The sequence below is a fragment of the Oreochromis niloticus genome, linkage group LG7 (genome assembly GCF_001858045.2).
Source record: "Oreochromis niloticus isolate F11D_XX linkage group LG7, O_niloticus_UMD_NMBU, whole genome shotgun sequence".
Classification (NCBI taxonomy): domain Eukaryota; kingdom Metazoa; phylum Chordata; class Actinopteri; order Cichliformes; family Cichlidae; genus Oreochromis; species Oreochromis niloticus.
Genome location: NC_031972.2, coordinates 51,166,993 through 51,183,056, shown reverse-complemented (window position 1 = coordinate 51,183,056; position 16,064 = coordinate 51,166,993). Strand labels below are relative to the sequence as shown.

General features: G+C 38.8%; 3 protein-coding genes across 9 annotated transcripts; 1 reads left to right on the top strand and 2 right to left on the bottom strand.

Moving 5' to 3' along the window:
• Window positions 1–34: 34 nt before the first annotated feature.
• Window positions 35–9,990, bottom strand: cracr2b (calcium release activated channel regulator 2B). Of its 2 annotated transcripts, XM_003440336.4 has the most exons (18): window positions 9,852–9,990; window positions 7,903–8,159; window positions 7,492–7,603; window positions 7,246–7,393; window positions 6,236–6,382; window positions 6,049–6,139; window positions 5,868–5,963; window positions 5,602–5,789; window positions 4,224–4,295; window positions 3,423–3,477; window positions 2,232–2,311; window positions 2,016–2,136; window positions 1,666–1,792; window positions 1,458–1,539; window positions 1,271–1,385; window positions 953–1,060; window positions 792–868; window positions 35–303 (listed from the first exon to the last, which is right to left on the bottom strand). In XM_003440336.4, exons 2-18 carry the CDS (start codon window positions 8,155–8,157, stop codon window positions 219–221), a joined length of 1,959 nt encoding a protein of 652 aa, XP_003440384.2. In that variant the 5' UTR covers window positions 8,158–8,159; window positions 9,852–9,990; the 3' UTR covers window positions 35–218. The 2 variants fall into 2 exon arrangements, with proteins under 2 accessions (XP_003440384.2, XP_025764573.1); XM_025908788.1 differs by having other exon boundaries at window positions 1,271–1,539.
• tmem138 (transmembrane protein 138) lies at window positions 9,823–13,434 on the top strand. Of its 6 annotated transcripts, none has more exons than XM_025908792.1 (6): window positions 9,823–9,957; window positions 10,871–10,926; window positions 11,126–11,398; window positions 12,071–12,242; window positions 12,331–12,406; window positions 12,493–13,434. In XM_025908792.1, exons 3-6 carry the CDS (start codon window positions 11,271–11,273, stop codon window positions 12,603–12,605), a joined length of 489 nt encoding a protein of 162 aa, XP_025764577.1. In that variant the 5' UTR covers window positions 9,823–9,957; window positions 10,871–10,926; window positions 11,126–11,270; the 3' UTR covers window positions 12,606–13,434. The 6 variants fall into 6 exon arrangements, with proteins under 6 accessions (XP_025764577.1, XP_005470704.1, XP_003440385.1 ...); XM_003440337.5 differs by lacking the exon at window positions 9,823–9,957 and adding an exon at window positions 10,201–10,344; XM_005470648.4 differs by lacking the exon at window positions 9,823–9,957 and adding an exon at window positions 10,351–10,620.
• Window positions 13,435–13,636: 202 nt separating this feature from the next.
• tmem258 (transmembrane protein 258) lies at window positions 13,637–15,791 on the bottom strand. The gene is made up of 4 exons (XM_003440469.5): window positions 15,631–15,791; window positions 15,225–15,334; window positions 13,917–14,045; window positions 13,637–13,820 (listed from the first exon to the last, which is right to left on the bottom strand). Exons 1-3 carry the CDS (start codon window positions 15,631–15,633, stop codon window positions 13,919–13,921), a joined length of 240 nt encoding a protein of 79 aa, XP_003440517.1. The 5' UTR covers window positions 15,634–15,791; the 3' UTR covers window positions 13,637–13,820; window positions 13,917–13,918.
• Window positions 15,792–16,064: the final 273 nt, after the last annotated feature.

Sequence of the window (16,064 nt, the reverse complement as noted above, 5' to 3'; positions counted from 1 at the left end):
AGTCATCAAAAATAGATTTTATTAGACATATCTGAAAGATGCATAAACCCAAAGGAAAACATTATTCTCTTCAGTAAACTTGTTCACAGAAAAATGCCTGACGTGACGTCACGACGTGATGATCTGCTGTTGGTGTGGGATACAACATAGCTCCACTGAACCAAAGAAGAGACACCTGGAGGCAGTTTCAGTCTTTTCAAAAGCCTGTCCTCAACTGTTCATGTACAGCAACTTCTTTTAGGCGTGTTCTCAGTCAGTAGAAGTGCATCTTCACACTGGCGTTCATGCTGGGTTACCAACATCCTAAAATGTACAGAAACCGCAACATATGAGAAGAAAAATCTGTGATCTTACTGTAATATCAGAGGAAGTTCATCCAGCTACCAGTTTATTAGGTAATTAATAGATTAACAGTAGTGGAATCTATTATGGAATCTGAGATAGAATATATGTATGCTGAATTGCTTGCTACTCTGATTCCTTTGTCGATTTGTCAGATAAAACAACTACCATGGCACATTTAAAAAATGTTACCTAAGCCTCACTCTGAAAATTTGTGTGCATACAACAAACAAACAAACAAAACAAAAGACAACATTTACACCCAGCACCTCCCTCTTCACATTTATTATTAGTCTTTAATAGGATGTTTAATAGGGATTAAATTTAAAAGTCGCAAATGGGCAAAGCTACAACAGAAAAGTACAGAAGGATTATCTGTAATATAATATCAATGCTCCAGAGGATTTTCATAATGTGATTCTGTAAATCACAAAAATGTGATGCCATACCCTGCCAGGTGATTCATTAGCTCCTCTACGTTCAATCCATTCCTGGCGCTGCACTCATAAAACAAAGCCTGATGTTGCTGTATAACAAAAAAAGACTTTTTTTTATACATTTGCAGCTTTCTACTTTTAGAAATTTGGGTGAATAGTCTAATGCGCCTCACCTCTGCCAGTTTTTGACCCTCTTCTGTTTTCACTTCTCTACACTGATTATCTGCCAAGTCCAGCTTGTTCCCCAGCAGCATCAGTACAGCACCTTCACACATCTTCTCCTGAGACAAACATACAGCAGGTTTGCAGTACATGCTGAGATACACCAAAGAGGTCACCCCAATAATTTATATCTAAATATAAAAAAGGAATCAAAGTTAGGACTGAGATTCGTGCATCGCCATTACGTCAGTAACTTTCACGTATATTCAAATAAGGATCCACTGTTTTGCATGATTTTACATCAAACCATGGTAGTGCCGCCTACTCACCCTGATGGAGTCCATCCATCCTCTCACTGCAGTGAAGGAGGCGGAGTGCGTTACATCATACATGGCAAGGATGCCGTCGGCCTTTCGGTAGTACTGCTCGGTGATGCTGCGAAACCTAAAAAACAGATTCGATGGAAAATATTCTGCACCTCGGATGATTTTGTGTGCTTGTGTAACCATGTCTGACCTCTCCTGCCCTGCAGTGTCCCACAGCTGCAGGATGATGGTGGTGGAGTCCACAGTTATAGTCTTCATCTTAAAATCTATACCTATGAACAACAAAGCCTTATGGTTTCATGCTCGACTTCAATGCATACATCAAACATTTACTTCAACATACACACAGTAGTTTTCTGTACACTGATGAGCACGTACATCGCTGTGAAAAGACTTACCAACGGTAGTGCTGACTTTACTGTCGAAGCGCCCTGTGCAATAATACTGGATGAAGGAGCTCTTACCCACCCCCGAGTTACCCAGAAACACAACCTTGAACACTTGCTGAGTACTGACAGCTTTGCTCTAGAATTCGGATAAAAGAATCAAAGGTGAGATTTTGATCAATCTAATGTTTGAAAAGTTTTGATTTTTTTTTTGAGTGACCAGTGATTGTTTAAGCCCTAAACCAAAAGCCTCAAAACATAATTTCCATCATTACTGCTCAGTTTTGCTGCTGCATCTGTGTTATTAAATAAGTATTTCTCTGATATATTATGTGTATTTGGAGATTTTATATTTTCCCTACCTGAGTTTGGGTCTGTTCAACATTTTCACCCCTGACTCTACATGACAGTTGGTGTTTCTTGGAGGATATTGTCACCTCTGTCTTTTTGTCCTGCTCCAACTCATCAGCAGAGCAAAGCTGTCTTCAGAACCAATAAATACATAAAATTAGTGGCTGCCTATATCCATCTGCTACATCACTGCAAAAATGACAAATAGATACATTATTTATACAAACCTTTTCATTGGCTTGTCCTCCAGTAAGTAGTTACCTATAACTGACCCTCTCTTCTGCAAAGCCTGTGTGACATTTGGAGTCTACAAGGTTTTTGTAGAAAGTGAGGCAGAAGAAATATGTAGCATTAAGATTTCATACTCGTCCACAGATTTATAAAGCATTAAAGATTTATGGATGTAGCATGGTGCATATCCGAGGTAAATCAGATGCACTTTGGACAGATGAGATCAAAGTGTTTGGTTATAACGCTCAGTGCAATGTCTGCTGAAAACCAAACACAGGATATCAGCACAAAAGCCTCATGTGGTGGTGGTGGAGGGCTTATGATTCGGGTGTTTTGTAGCCACAGACTTGGGCATATTGGCTTAATTCAAAACAACTACTTCAAGTTATTGTGCTGAACTCTACAAACTACTGAATTATGTCCATGGTATACTTGATTTTATCACAGGACTGCACTCATGAGTGTGTAATCTCTGTAGTAATTCCACTTGCTTCCACTGGTAAAGTATTTACCGTGTACATTTAAAATGCAGGAATGCAGTCCAACTACGAAATATTCATTTATTTTCAACTGTGCACTCATTTGTTTATAGATTAAAAAAAACACAATCGATAAATAAAGAAAGAGGCAGTCTTTGCGTCGAGGTCGATATTGTTTTTTTTTTTTTAATAAATACTCATGAGATTCTTTGCACTTTTTATACAAAAATGCTTTATGTTTGTTTTGTGAAACAACGAGGATGAGCTGAACCTGCTGAAAGATGCTAAATTAGATTATCAGTCATGAAAAGTCTGAGAAAAAGTTTTATTAGATTGAAAAAAAAATACTTTAGTTCACCTGGATTTGTACAGTGAAATGTGACCAATAAACATAAATATAAATAGAACATTTTCTTTTCCTTCAAGTTGACACAGGACAGAATAAACGTCTAGTCAACAAAATCCTTCAGTTCACTGAGCACATCCACAGAAAAACAACATTGCAAAAGGCTGTGTCAGCAACATTAATTAATAACCAAAAAATAACAGCTGCCCATATAAATAATAACAGATGAAGTAAAACATGAATCTATTCCAAGTTTTAGCTTAGGGTGGATCAACCTGCTGTGTCCACGGTGTACAAACGTCTTCACTAGGTAGGTAATATGTTAAGGGCAGAGGAGGAAGGACAGCATGTCTGTGACTAACCCTCTTCTGAGACTGTTGGGCGTCTTTCTCATCTCGCAGCCTTTTGTTCATATCCCTGACACACACACACACACACACACACACAAAAGAAATCTATTTAGAGACATCCTCACACGGGGAGACCCGTGTCTCAAATGGTGAATTAAATTTAAAGAAAGAAAAGAAAAAAAAGACCACGGGTAAGTTTGAATAGTCCATTTTCCTTGGGAAGCTTCCTAACTGAGAAATGTGAAAAGGAAATATCTGCATGGCATCCGCAGTAGGAGATGTTTGAACTCTCCAAAATGCTTCCTTTATTACAGGATACACCGGACCAATCTTATGAAAGGAGAGAAGATGGTGCTGTCCCATAAAATAGCGATGCACCATCTGACAGCACAACCAGCATAATAAATGTGAATATGAATTATAAGTGGATTTTACATTTCATGCCATAACCTACTGATATGTTTTGAATTTTTAACAGCAGCTTGTTAAATGCACAGGACAGGAAACTGACACTTGATAGAGCGGGTTTAATGTTCTTCATTATTCACTTTACATTAGCAATGTCCATTGCTGTATTGCCAATGTGCTTTCTGCTACAGGTCTCATTCAATGAAGTGATATTTTTAACTGACTGTTCTCATTTCTATGACCTGCATAAAACAACAAGGTAAGATGAAGATATGAATTTTGTAGTTTATCTTATGGCGGTGTTAAGGAGTCTAGTGTAAGTGTGGCTGGATTTTTGGATTATTCAAACATACCTGTATTCTATGAACTTGGCATTACATGAAACAGCAGACGTTTTAGACTTACCTCAATATCTCCAGTTGTCTCAAAAGACTCTCTTTCTCTTTCTTCATGTTTCTTGACACCTTCATCACGTTTCTAAGTGAAGAAACAAAAGATTAAAAAAAAAAATCTTGAAAGAGTTGTAAAATGACTAATTGATCATTTGCAAGTAGAGTTCAGCCTTCTCACCATAGCACAGAAACAGCACTAGTGATGGTTACAAATGATCTTCCTATGGCCTCTGACAGCAGACTCATCTCTATGTTTGTCTTGTTAGACCTCAGTGCAGCATTTGATACCACTGACCACAACATTTTACTAGAGATTAGAACACACTGCTTGTCTTAAAGGGCCTTTAATACATATGGTACCTGATAGAGATATATGTGAGATGCACTGGTTTAAATCATAGATAGATAATCATGAAAATGGGGAATCTTTTTCACACATGGAAGGTAGTTATGGAGTTCCACAGGGCTCTGAGCTGGAACCAATAGTTTTTAATATTATGCATGCTTCCCTTAGACAATACTGTTAAAAAACACTGCATACATTTTCATAGTTATGAAAATGATACCCAGCATTATTTATCTATGAAGCCAGATGATAAAAATCTACTACTTAAATTGCAGGAATCTCTTACAGACATAAAGACTGGATGATCTCTAATTTCCTGCTTTTAAATTCAGGTAAATCTGAGGTTATTGTACTCAGTCCTAAAATCCTTACAAAGATGGTGTCTATCTAAAATACGTACTTCAGCGAGCACATTAAACAAATATTTTCTTTAATTGCTGCTTTCATTCATTTGCACAGTGCCTCTAAAATCAGAAGCGTCCTGTCTCAGAGTGATGCTGAAAAAACTGGTTTCTACATTTATTATTTGTAGGCTAGAGTATTCTAATTCACTATCATCAGGTTGTCAAAAGCTCCCTGATAAGCCTTCAGTTGATCCAGAACACTGCAACAAGAGTACCAACTAGGACTAGAAACAGAGTGAGCATGTTTCTCCCATATTAACTTCTCTTCATCGGCTGCCTGTTAAATTCAGAATAGAATTTATAATCCTTCTCCTCACACACAAACTCTTGACTGACTCAGATGGGTGCCCCTACCTGAGCCTGGTTCTGTTAGAGGTTTCTTCCTCTTAAAAGGGAGTTTTTCCTTCCTTTTGTTGCAAAGTGCTTGCTTATAGAAGGTTGTGTGATTGTTGGGGTTTCTTTCTAATATTATCTCCCTTACAATATGCAGGGCATGGGGCCTGTCATTGTGAATTGGTGCTATATAAATGAAATGAAATTAAAAAATTAAAAAAACGTTTCAGCCATACCACATGCAGACACACTGTTTTTAATGACTTCAAAGCTGGTGCTAAGGCATCATCTGGACCTTGGTTAATCACCTCTGTCTGGCCAGTTGTTCTTGTGCATTGCTGATCTGCGCCAAGTTGAGCTGAGCCAACGCAGCCTGCAACTGTTCTTTGTTGCGCTCCACCTGCTCCTGTAACTGCATGTTGAGGTCCTGAAGCTGCTGGTTCTGCTCTTTGATGTTTACTTGCTCGTGGCTCAGCTGGCGCATTCGGGTCTCAAGCTGAGAACAAAGACAGATCCTGTTTGCATTAAAATATAACGCCCCTCATAATGACATGAGTACAGTTCGGTTGCCTACCTCCGTCTGTTTTTTCAGCGTATTCTCCAACTCCTGTTCCCGCATCCTCAGCTCCTCCTCAAGTTTTTGCCCTTTCTCCTTCTGTTTAATACTGTCCTTGATTTCACAATAAATTCATTAAATACTAATTTGAGGTACACCTGCTAAATGGAACAACAGTTCAACTACCACATATCTATACCTGAGCAAGGAGCTTCTCTCTCTCCTCTCTGATTTGACTTTCCATTTCCTCATATATAGACCGAACGACCTGATCATGTTCGCTCTCCCGTCTAATGCAGGAAAAAAAAATAAAAAAAAATCTCAGCATAATCCAAACACTCACAGTTAAACTACTTCAAATGAATGTATTGGAAGGAAGGTGCGACCTGCATAAGGCTTGTTCCAGACTGTCTCTCTCTTTGACGGTGTCTTGTAAATGGGACACTGCATGGACCAAGATGCCCTCTAGGACGCTCAGCATCTCTGGTCGGTCTCTCTGGAGCTCACACCACAGAGTACAGAGCTCCTGCTGACTGACACACATCACAATACACAACTGTTAATATGACCGAAAAACAAAACTAACTGTGACTGCACGACATCACTTGTTTACATGAAAAGAGAAGGTGCTGAGTTTAAATGTTGAACTGCATAAATACTTGTACATATTGAAGAAGTCCAGCACAGGATTCCTTTAAATAAACATTCCTTTGAAACATTACCATCTCCTAATGCACATTTACATTAAACCTTGAAGCGGCAGAAGACCACGGCTGGTGTCAATTTTTCAGGCAAAAAGAAAATTCAATCCAGTTTTAGCAAGCTGTACCTAAAAGTATCCAGCAGATATACATAAAAAAACATTTACATTTAAATATATGTATATTTACAAAGTTGCAATTAGTTCTGCTGAACTACATTATATATTTAAAAGTGTTTCCATTATTTTAAACCTCATCTGTGCAAAAGTTGGGCAAAACATAAATATCTCTCACTATAACGCTGTGCAGTAAATATGTTAGCACGTAGAGTATACTATAATAAATGTGTACTACAGTAGTACTAAATTATATTCAAAACCTTAAAATTACCAACATCCTAATAGCTTCACATGAAAATAGTGGCAAATGACTGAAGAGTTCTTGTTTTAAAGGTAAAACTACATTATGTAGTTAATTTTCATGTTTCTACTAAATAAATGAATTGTAGAAGATTAGCAGCAGGTAATGTATTTAAACCATTTTATGATAATATTATGAACATAGTGTATATGCTAACATTTGAGGATGAAGGTGACGTTACTGTACACAGCTGCTGCAGTGAAACTGAATGGGGGAATCTTGGTGGACAGTCTAAAGGGAACCTAATGGTAAAGATTTTAGGGCAGAGTACTCACTCTTTGAAAAGTTTGTCAGCGCCAAGCTCCATTAGTGTGTTTACAAATCTAACAGCACTGGGGTCCTGAGAAAAGTCCGCCTCGTCCAGTTCTTCTTCTGCTTCATCCTGATCCAGGTCTGTCATCTCCTCCAGCTCCACCAGCTCACCTACACCACAGAAAATAGAACCGAGGAATTACATAATGTGCTTATTTAATCATCCGCTTTTAAAACTGTTCTAAAATGACTGAGTGCAGCGCGCTCACCGAGCCCAGTGTTGAACTCCACAGGAGTGAGGTAACCATTGCCCTCTCTGTCCAGACTGTCAAAGACGGTTTCTAGCTGTTCAGGGGTCAGTGGCAACTCCCACTGTAACCTCTAAAAGCACAATAATATTAGTAATAACACGAAAAACTTTAATCAAATATCAATTTGATAATCAGACTTTCAAAAGGGCTTTGAGAAACCGTCAAAAATAATCAGACAGACGAGGTCATGAAAGCTGAAAATACGATGAAATAAAGTTAAAAAGTAAGAAAGATAAAGCAAGAAGAAAAGGAGGATCATGAAAATACAAAACATTAATGCATAGAAAACTGAGCAAGTAGAGGAGATGACAAAGTTCAAGACTCTGCAGTCAGTCTAAATGTTGCTCCTCTACCACATTAGCTGCTCACCTGCATGTCCTGCTTTGTGATGAACCCTTTTCCCTCTTTGTCACAGAGCAGAAACAGCTGTTTGGCCTTGCTCATGGTCTTTGCCAGCGGGCTCAGAGGAACCGGCTCCCTGCTGCGGGGTGAAGCCAGCGGACTACGCCCGTGGCCTGATCTGGGGCTCCCAGGCGGCAGAGTCCGCATTCTGGGGCTCAGTTGCACTGCCTCGCCACTGCCTTCACCCACCAGCACCTCATCATCGTTCAGCCACTTAGACATTGCTGCACAGAGACAGATGGGTGTGGGTTTGAATGCGTCTATCATTAAGTACAGGCTATGTAAACATGCTTATCTTCTAGTATATCAAAAGATAGTGAACACATGATCGTAATAATATTTCAACTATGCTAAATTTATTCATCCATGAATAACGCTGCTTGTCCGGCACAGTTTTAGAATTAAATTTACTTACATTTTTGGGCCTACTTTTTAGTATTGCAAGATAGTGCAAGAAACAGGACCTTGACCCTCCCTTGTCAAACAAGAGGTACTGAAAAAACTAGCTATTGACTCTACACATCATGTGAGCTCCTGTGACCGGCTGTCTGATCAGTCGTGTCTATGCTACATTTTAGGACATTTTTTAGGAATGCAGTGCGACACTCTTTGATAAAGAAAATTATTTTCATAGAACACATTTTGTTCTATAAACATTTTCATAGATAGTTTTGAATCCCCTGAAAGGTTTGACAAGAACTCCTCATTCAGATGAGCCAGTTGTCCTCACTGTTTATATAGATTAAAAAAAAATCTAACCTATGAATAAGCACCAGGATGCGTGGAAGGTAAAAAACAGGATGGTGTCATGTGAAAAGAATTAGTGTACTCGAATGGGAGGGAGGATAGCTACGGGAGAGGAGATGCAAATTAAACATTTGCAGTTGTTTGCATTGTCAGAACAACCACAATTGCAAACAAATTTTACTTGCAGGAATTGTTGGGGGAAAAACAGCCTCCATGACAACATGACTGTTCATATAAAACAGTGATTTATAAGGGTTACCAGCGTCACACATGATCATTCTTCAAGTAAGATGACATTGCTATTACTCAGGATAGCCATTTCAGTGTAAACACAACTAAACATACTATTAAACTGATCCAGAAGTAAGAACTACTTTGTTTCTGGACATCCTTACACTACATTGAATTAAAATAAAGTCTGCCTCAGTGGTTGAAAAAATATTGCCTCTCTTGCCATGGCGTGCTATCTACGAAGGCATAAAATCCCAAACACTGATTATCAGAGTAAATTATCGTACTGATTATCTATGAAGCCTTCAAAACTTGGGTGTAATATTAAGGGATACACTGCAATTCCAGATAAGAGACCTGTGTAAACACTGTATGCTGAGGATTTTGTATGACACCTCAGATTCCCAATAAGCCAAAGGTCATATCAAAACTTTTAAGCACTTAAAACACTTCTTAGTAAGCTCTAAGTTTGGTGCAAATATATGCAGCCCCGGGGACTGAGACAACATGCTGTAGGGCACAAAAATAACTGAGGCAAACTTTTAACTGCCAGCATTAGATCACATCCTGTCTGACTGTGCGATTTTATTTAGAACATATGTTGAACATGTGTTGAGTTCCTCTTCATTAAATGCGACAGTCTGTAAAATGCGGTTCAGTGTTGATGGCTGTAATTTAGCAAGATCACTTACAATTAATTAAAGTGAGTAAATATGCCCAATTTTAGAGCAAAGTGTCAAGCACGGGAAACTAAAACCAGCGAAAGGAGACGTGTGCATTTATTATTAACAGGGGAGAGAACCTGCACTACAAAACAACAGGTTGTCAACTTGACACAGAGAAGGTGGCGATTAGCGCGACGAATAGCATTTTTAAATCACTCGCTTTACTGCGCTGTTTGACAGCTGTAGGAAGTTGAAGAAACTTTCACAACTTACCTGCGGTGTGCTGAACTCAGGTTTCCAGTCATTACCTTTGATCACCTCGGAGGCGTTCAAACACTTACTTACGCCGCTGGGTGGCAGTGACGACCTCGCGTGACAGGTAGATTACCGTAATATATGCCGCAGCAAGGCGGATTTGAGACACTCAGAAATTTCTACTAAATTGTTACGCTTATTCGTTCAGTTTTTAGAAAGCAACCATCCAAATTTCCAAGATAACACAATAATGTCCTGCCAAATTAGTGAAAATTTATTACTTTGGGAATTTTGTATTTTTGCCGAAAGCTCGGAAAAAACGCGTACTATCGTTATTACGGTAACAAGAAGCGTTACCATGGAATTAGCGGAAATACATCTGCTAGTGCCGAAAATCAGAAGTAGATGCTTGAGTAGCGGCGTTTGCAAATAAAAAGAGAGGTTTTTGTGATTTATTGGTGCTTTCTGCCACACGTAGACTTGGTTTTATCATTTACATCCATTAGTTCTCGTAAGTATATGTCAGTTAAATTATGTTTGTGAACCCTGCTTGCGTAACAATGAGCAGCAATGTTGTGTTAGCGTAGCAAACGTGTCTGAGGGGAGTTCATCGCCAGCTTGATTTGTTGTGGAAAAGATAAGCCTATAGTTCCTCTATTATCCGTCTTTTGGATTAACTCCAGACTGGACTAAAGGAGCAACCGTAAGATGTAGATTAGATAGATGAAAAGAAGGCGAGAAAGAGTACTTCGAAAACAGCGACTAAACAAGAGGTGTTTCAGTCTGAGTAAGTTTACTTGGGTCAGATCTATAATCCTAGTAGTGACCTTTCCATGCCCGCCTGTGTAACAACATGAGCATGTTGACCTTACGTGATTAGGTTCAATGCTTATTTGGCTCGACTGAGACAGAAATTACATCAACCCCTCTTTCACAGTGGAGATGGCTAGCGGGCTAAGATATGAGTTATAGGTGGGCATTTTTCATCGCTTTTAAAATGTCCTTGTTGTTTCAGTTGCTTCTCTTCTTCCTCCCAGGTAGTGCAGCATATCTGGAGATTTCCCACATCTGAGATGTCAGCATGCTGCTTTTGGTAGGATTGAATACATTTCATCAGATATCTTGGACAGGCGGCACTCATCGCAGAGATATTTTTTTCATCTAGGACAACTAACATGTTCAATGACAGCGGAGCAAACCGGATTGGAGAATATAATATGTACAATTTAACGTAAAAGCCACCAGTGCTTACTGCAAATGGATTATTGTGGCTCATTAATGTCTTGCTCCAGATAAGTCGTTTCTTGCTGAAGTATGTAGGAGGGTTGACCAAAGACGTCGGTTTCACCATCAAATACCACGAAAATCCAACAATAGAAGGAGACTTTGAGGAGAATACACCGTGGAGCTGTGGGTTTGCAGGACCAGCCCTTGAAGATGCTCCAGACCAGCAACTACTCACTGGTGCTGCTGATCCAGCTGACACTGTTGGCCTATGACCTCTTTGTAAACTCTTTCAGTGAACTTCTGAGAGGAGCAGCTGTCATCCAACTTGTGCTTTTCATGTGAGTCACAGAGCTCTGTGCTGATGAGAATGAATTATTTTATAACCGATTACGTGCTTGAGACCAAACACATATACAATTTCTCAATTTTTTTTTTTTATATTACATACAGAGTTAGAGATATTTGATGTCATCTTTCATTATATGAATTGAAATCTCTAGAATTTGATAGATGTTCTAACATTGTGCATTTTTTGTCTGTATGTAACTCACTTTTCTTGTTTTTAGTGGATTATAAAGAATGTTACTGCTAAATTTAATAGGTTAATAAGTACTCAAATGTGATGGTTACACTAAATATTTAACGTTTTCAGATGAAAGTTAAGCCCTTGCTTATTAATCATCTAATTCTTCTCATCTAATGCCATAGCATAAAGCCCAGGCTTGCTGATTTAATGCTAAAAAATCTATTAATAATAATAATAAAATAATACTTTTATTCCTGAAAGGTTACTCTTTGTACCATTTATTTGTCATTTATTAAGTGGTTGGTTTCTGTTACATAGCCAGTTTTCCTGCCATCAAACATTTTATACTCATTAGAAGAAATCTTGGCTGTTACACGGACAGCGTCTCACTTTAATGTCTGACATGCAATCTAGTTTTTGTTGGTAGGATATCAATAAAAAAGAAAGCCATACTGCAAATTAACCACTAAAACTGTTTTTGCAGCATCCAGGACATTGCCATCTTGTTCAATGTGATCATCATCCTCCTGATGATGTTCAACACATACGTGTTCCAGGTCGGCCTGGTGTCGCTGCTTCTGGAGAGGTTCAGGGCCCTGCTGGTATTCTCTACTGTTTACCTGACCCTTAGCATCTGCTTCCACTGCTTGGTGCTGGTATGCTTTCAAACTGTTGTTTGCAAATTAGAAGTCATTTTTGAAGATCCATTTTTTGAGTGTTTTCTTTTGTTTTTCTTTTTGCCAGAACCTAAGATGGCTTAATTCAAACAGTTTTGTTTGGACAGATGGTCTCCAAGCTCTTTTTGTTTTTCAGAGAACAGGTAATTGGTGAATTCATTTCAGAGATACATCTCCCACCCCAGCTATTCTGTTGTCACTGACTAACTGTGCTTCTTTCTGTTACCAGCGGCTGTGTTTTATTACTACTTATACAAACGTACAGCAGAGTACATGGGAGACCCGAGGCTGTATGAGGACTCTCTGTGGCTGCGTGATGCCTTTGCCAGAGCTCGTCAGTGAAGCAAAGACACTTTTTAAGAGACTGTGGAAAAACATATCACTGGGCATCACTAGCTAATCCTAACTTTGGATTATTTTTTTTTAACCCGTTTTTATATTTGGAAATCCTTGCACTATTAACCATATCTAACAAAGCAACACTGACATATAGATATATATATATATACATTTTTTTTTTTTTTTTTTTACACACAAATGGAACTCAGTAACTCATAACAGGGATGAGCAAAGTGTCAACTGCTGTTTGTGTTTACTGGCTCTTTGTAGCCAAGAGGCTGCGGGTTAAATGGTTTACAGTGGCAGGTAAGCCAAGTGTGGCTTGTGAGTATTGTATTAATAAGGATTGAGTCAGTTAATCTATGTGGCCTTGTAAATCAGTTTGGGTTGCAGACAAGACTGCAACATACTGAATGAATGTTTTGGAAATGACCAGGTGTAAATGCAGATTTTGCCTCCTAGAGCAAGTTTTTTTTTAACTGTTTCATTGGGTAGCTTTTAGAACAGCGTATGCTCATAGTTTTGTTGGAAAGCAGGTTTCCCCTGCAGTGAAAGAGCAGTTGGTCTGTTTTGCCTTATGTAAGATTAGTATGTGCTGTTTACACGATTGTTATTTTAATAATTCAATTTTCATGTGAACTCACTTTTCTTTATTTGGAGATCTTTGAATTGTGTCTCCGCTGCTTTTATTAAATAAGCCATCTCTAATTCCAGTGTAATCCTTCATCTCGGGGGTAGTCAGTATTATCCAGGAGACAAGGTGAAACAGACTGCTCTATTTTTAACACAAAGATTAATCAGGGATTGAGGGTTTTAGGCGCCACTACTGAAACACACCGCGAATAGCCCTGTGTGTGTCAAAATAACCTTGGATTTCTTAAAGAAGTGACAGGTTACGTTGCGGTGCACCTCAGGTCTGGGCAGATCGAAACACATTGACACTTTATATAACTGTAAAATCTGTTTCATTATGGGATGTGTTGATTATTGTACACACTGAAGCTGTCAGGATGAACAAAGAAACACACCAAAGGTTGTACAAATCCCCTTTACTTGTGAAACAAAATCCAGAGTCCATGTGATCCCAAAATATTGTCAGTGCAGTCCAATTAATCCAAAATCCGGTTCGTGTTGTGAGTGATGTCCTTTGTTACACTGGAATGTGTCTTTCATTTCTTTCTTTCTTTCTTTCATTTTTTTTTTTTTTAAGTCAGTCACCTGAAACAACAGAAAACAATGAGTATTGATGGTTTCAGTAACTCTAAATTAAAACTGCTGCATTTTTTTTAAAATAAGGACAGAGTTTGAATGTACCTTCATACATATATCCCAACCCAGAGTAGTAGGAACAGCACACCAAACCCCATGAAAAGTGATGCCACGAGGGAGATCAGCAGCTCTTTGTAGACATCCCGTGTGTATTTTGTTGATGTCACCTCATAGCTGATGAAAAGTTAAGGCCAACTCAAAGATTAGAGTCTTTGTTCCATTTTAAGCCTAATCTCTTATGCAGCACTGCTGAATATACAGTTATGCAACTGGTTTATTATACAAGATGTACTGCCTTCATTATTTTTTTTTAAAGAATTGTGACAGCTCAATCTGAAATTAAGATTCTCAAAATAAACAGATGGATACCACTGCTTAATTGGCATGAACTAGATGTTTATCTAACATCAAAAACTACTTCTTTAACAACCACTTATTGCAAAATTCCATGAGAAAATAAAAATATTCTTATCGCGTAAGATGGTTAAAAAGTGAACATATAAACAGAGGTTTTGTGGTCTGAGTTTTTAGAGTTTCTGTATCCATCTGTTGTGTGAGTGGAGCTAAAAACAGATTAGACATTGTTCTGCTACCTGTGGTGTGGTACACAGGGTGGTTGGCATCCATTAATTATCTAATTCCACTCACCGTAGACTCAGTCATTTACATAATCCCTATATCAGCTGATAGAGGAATCTAAACAGACTACTGAAATTAAATTAACTTGCAAAACAAACAAATAGGTGATGTCATGAGACGCACAATACCATGTTAATCGTCTTTGTTTAACATGGCTTAATTCACATCCTGCAATATTTAATTTTAGACATTCCCTACCCCAGTTTGGGAGACAACCTCTTTATTTAAAAAAAAAAAAAAATCAGGCTTGCAGCTTTCCTTTTTCATAAAGCTTATAGTTTTGGTGGATTGTGTGACTGTGAAACTGCTTATTATTTATGCTGATACAGGCTCAGAATGCTGAGCTGTTTCCACCCCACTACTCCGTGTTGATAACGTTCATTTTTCCCAAAGTCTGTCCTCCTTCCTTTATGCTCTCCTCTTTTGTCTTCCTTTCCCTCAGGCAGTAGACGGCTGTCCCTCTCTAACCCTAGTTCTGCTAACGTTTCTTCCTGTAAAAAATGGGTTCTTACACCCCAGTGTCTCCAAGTACTGGCTCATAGGCAATCATCTGATTATTGGGGTTTACTGTCCAATGGCATCGACTATGAAAACAAGTTCCAGTATGAAGTTTTGTTTTCTTTAATTACTGCACATAGTGACGACTTTGGCGAGCTCTGATGCAAGTTAACTTACAGTACATCGACTGCAACATTCAAAAAGTAAAAAGGATACACGAAGAACCAGGCGGTGAAGAACATGCCGATAGCCAGCAGCACCACAGTGAGGTGGGGGAACACAGCCGGGTTCACCGGGCTGGTGTATCTGGTCATGGCCTCGAGTTCCTGCAGCCACGGAAGAAAAACAAAACAGAAACAAGCCGGTACGAGGGTTTTAAAAAAAAAGGATTGCTCTAATTCACACTCCAGCCATAATACACAGAATCTTCAAAGGAGTGCTGCAAATGAGCTAGTATCTCATTTAGCTAACACGTCGGCTAACGTCAATGATTTTCACTGATAACAAAGTTTCATATAAAACTCGTTTTTTTACTGGTTCATTGCAGAATCACCTTCACAGATAAAACATCTATATTTAAGAGTCAAAGTGAAATAAATAATATTAAAGCTACAGTTGCTACCATTTTGTAATGAAGCGGAGCTCCTGCTGCTGCACAGATGAAAAGGCCACGTACTGACTAACACTTCCTGGTATCCTGACGCACAGATGACGTTTAAGAAAGGGGACATTCTCGCTGCTCAGTTTACCCTTTCAGGCGCTTATTTCTTTGAGTGTCTCTTTCTCCTGGACTGTCGATTTTCAGGTGGATATATCGCACTCTACATGTGCCCAAGCTTTCATATTTCGCTATGCTAATCATTTGCTGGATTTTGCTGTGTTGATTGCCAGCGACGGGCACCTGCTACCTACCAGGCGAAATTCAGGGTTAATTGTTGTGTTTAAAGACTTTTCATAAACCGTCGACTGCCATCTAACGGGCTGAATGAACAGCTATTTTTCAGCTAACCGTTTGTTTCTTTCTGATTTATCTCGGGTTAATATCTCGAAATTTCC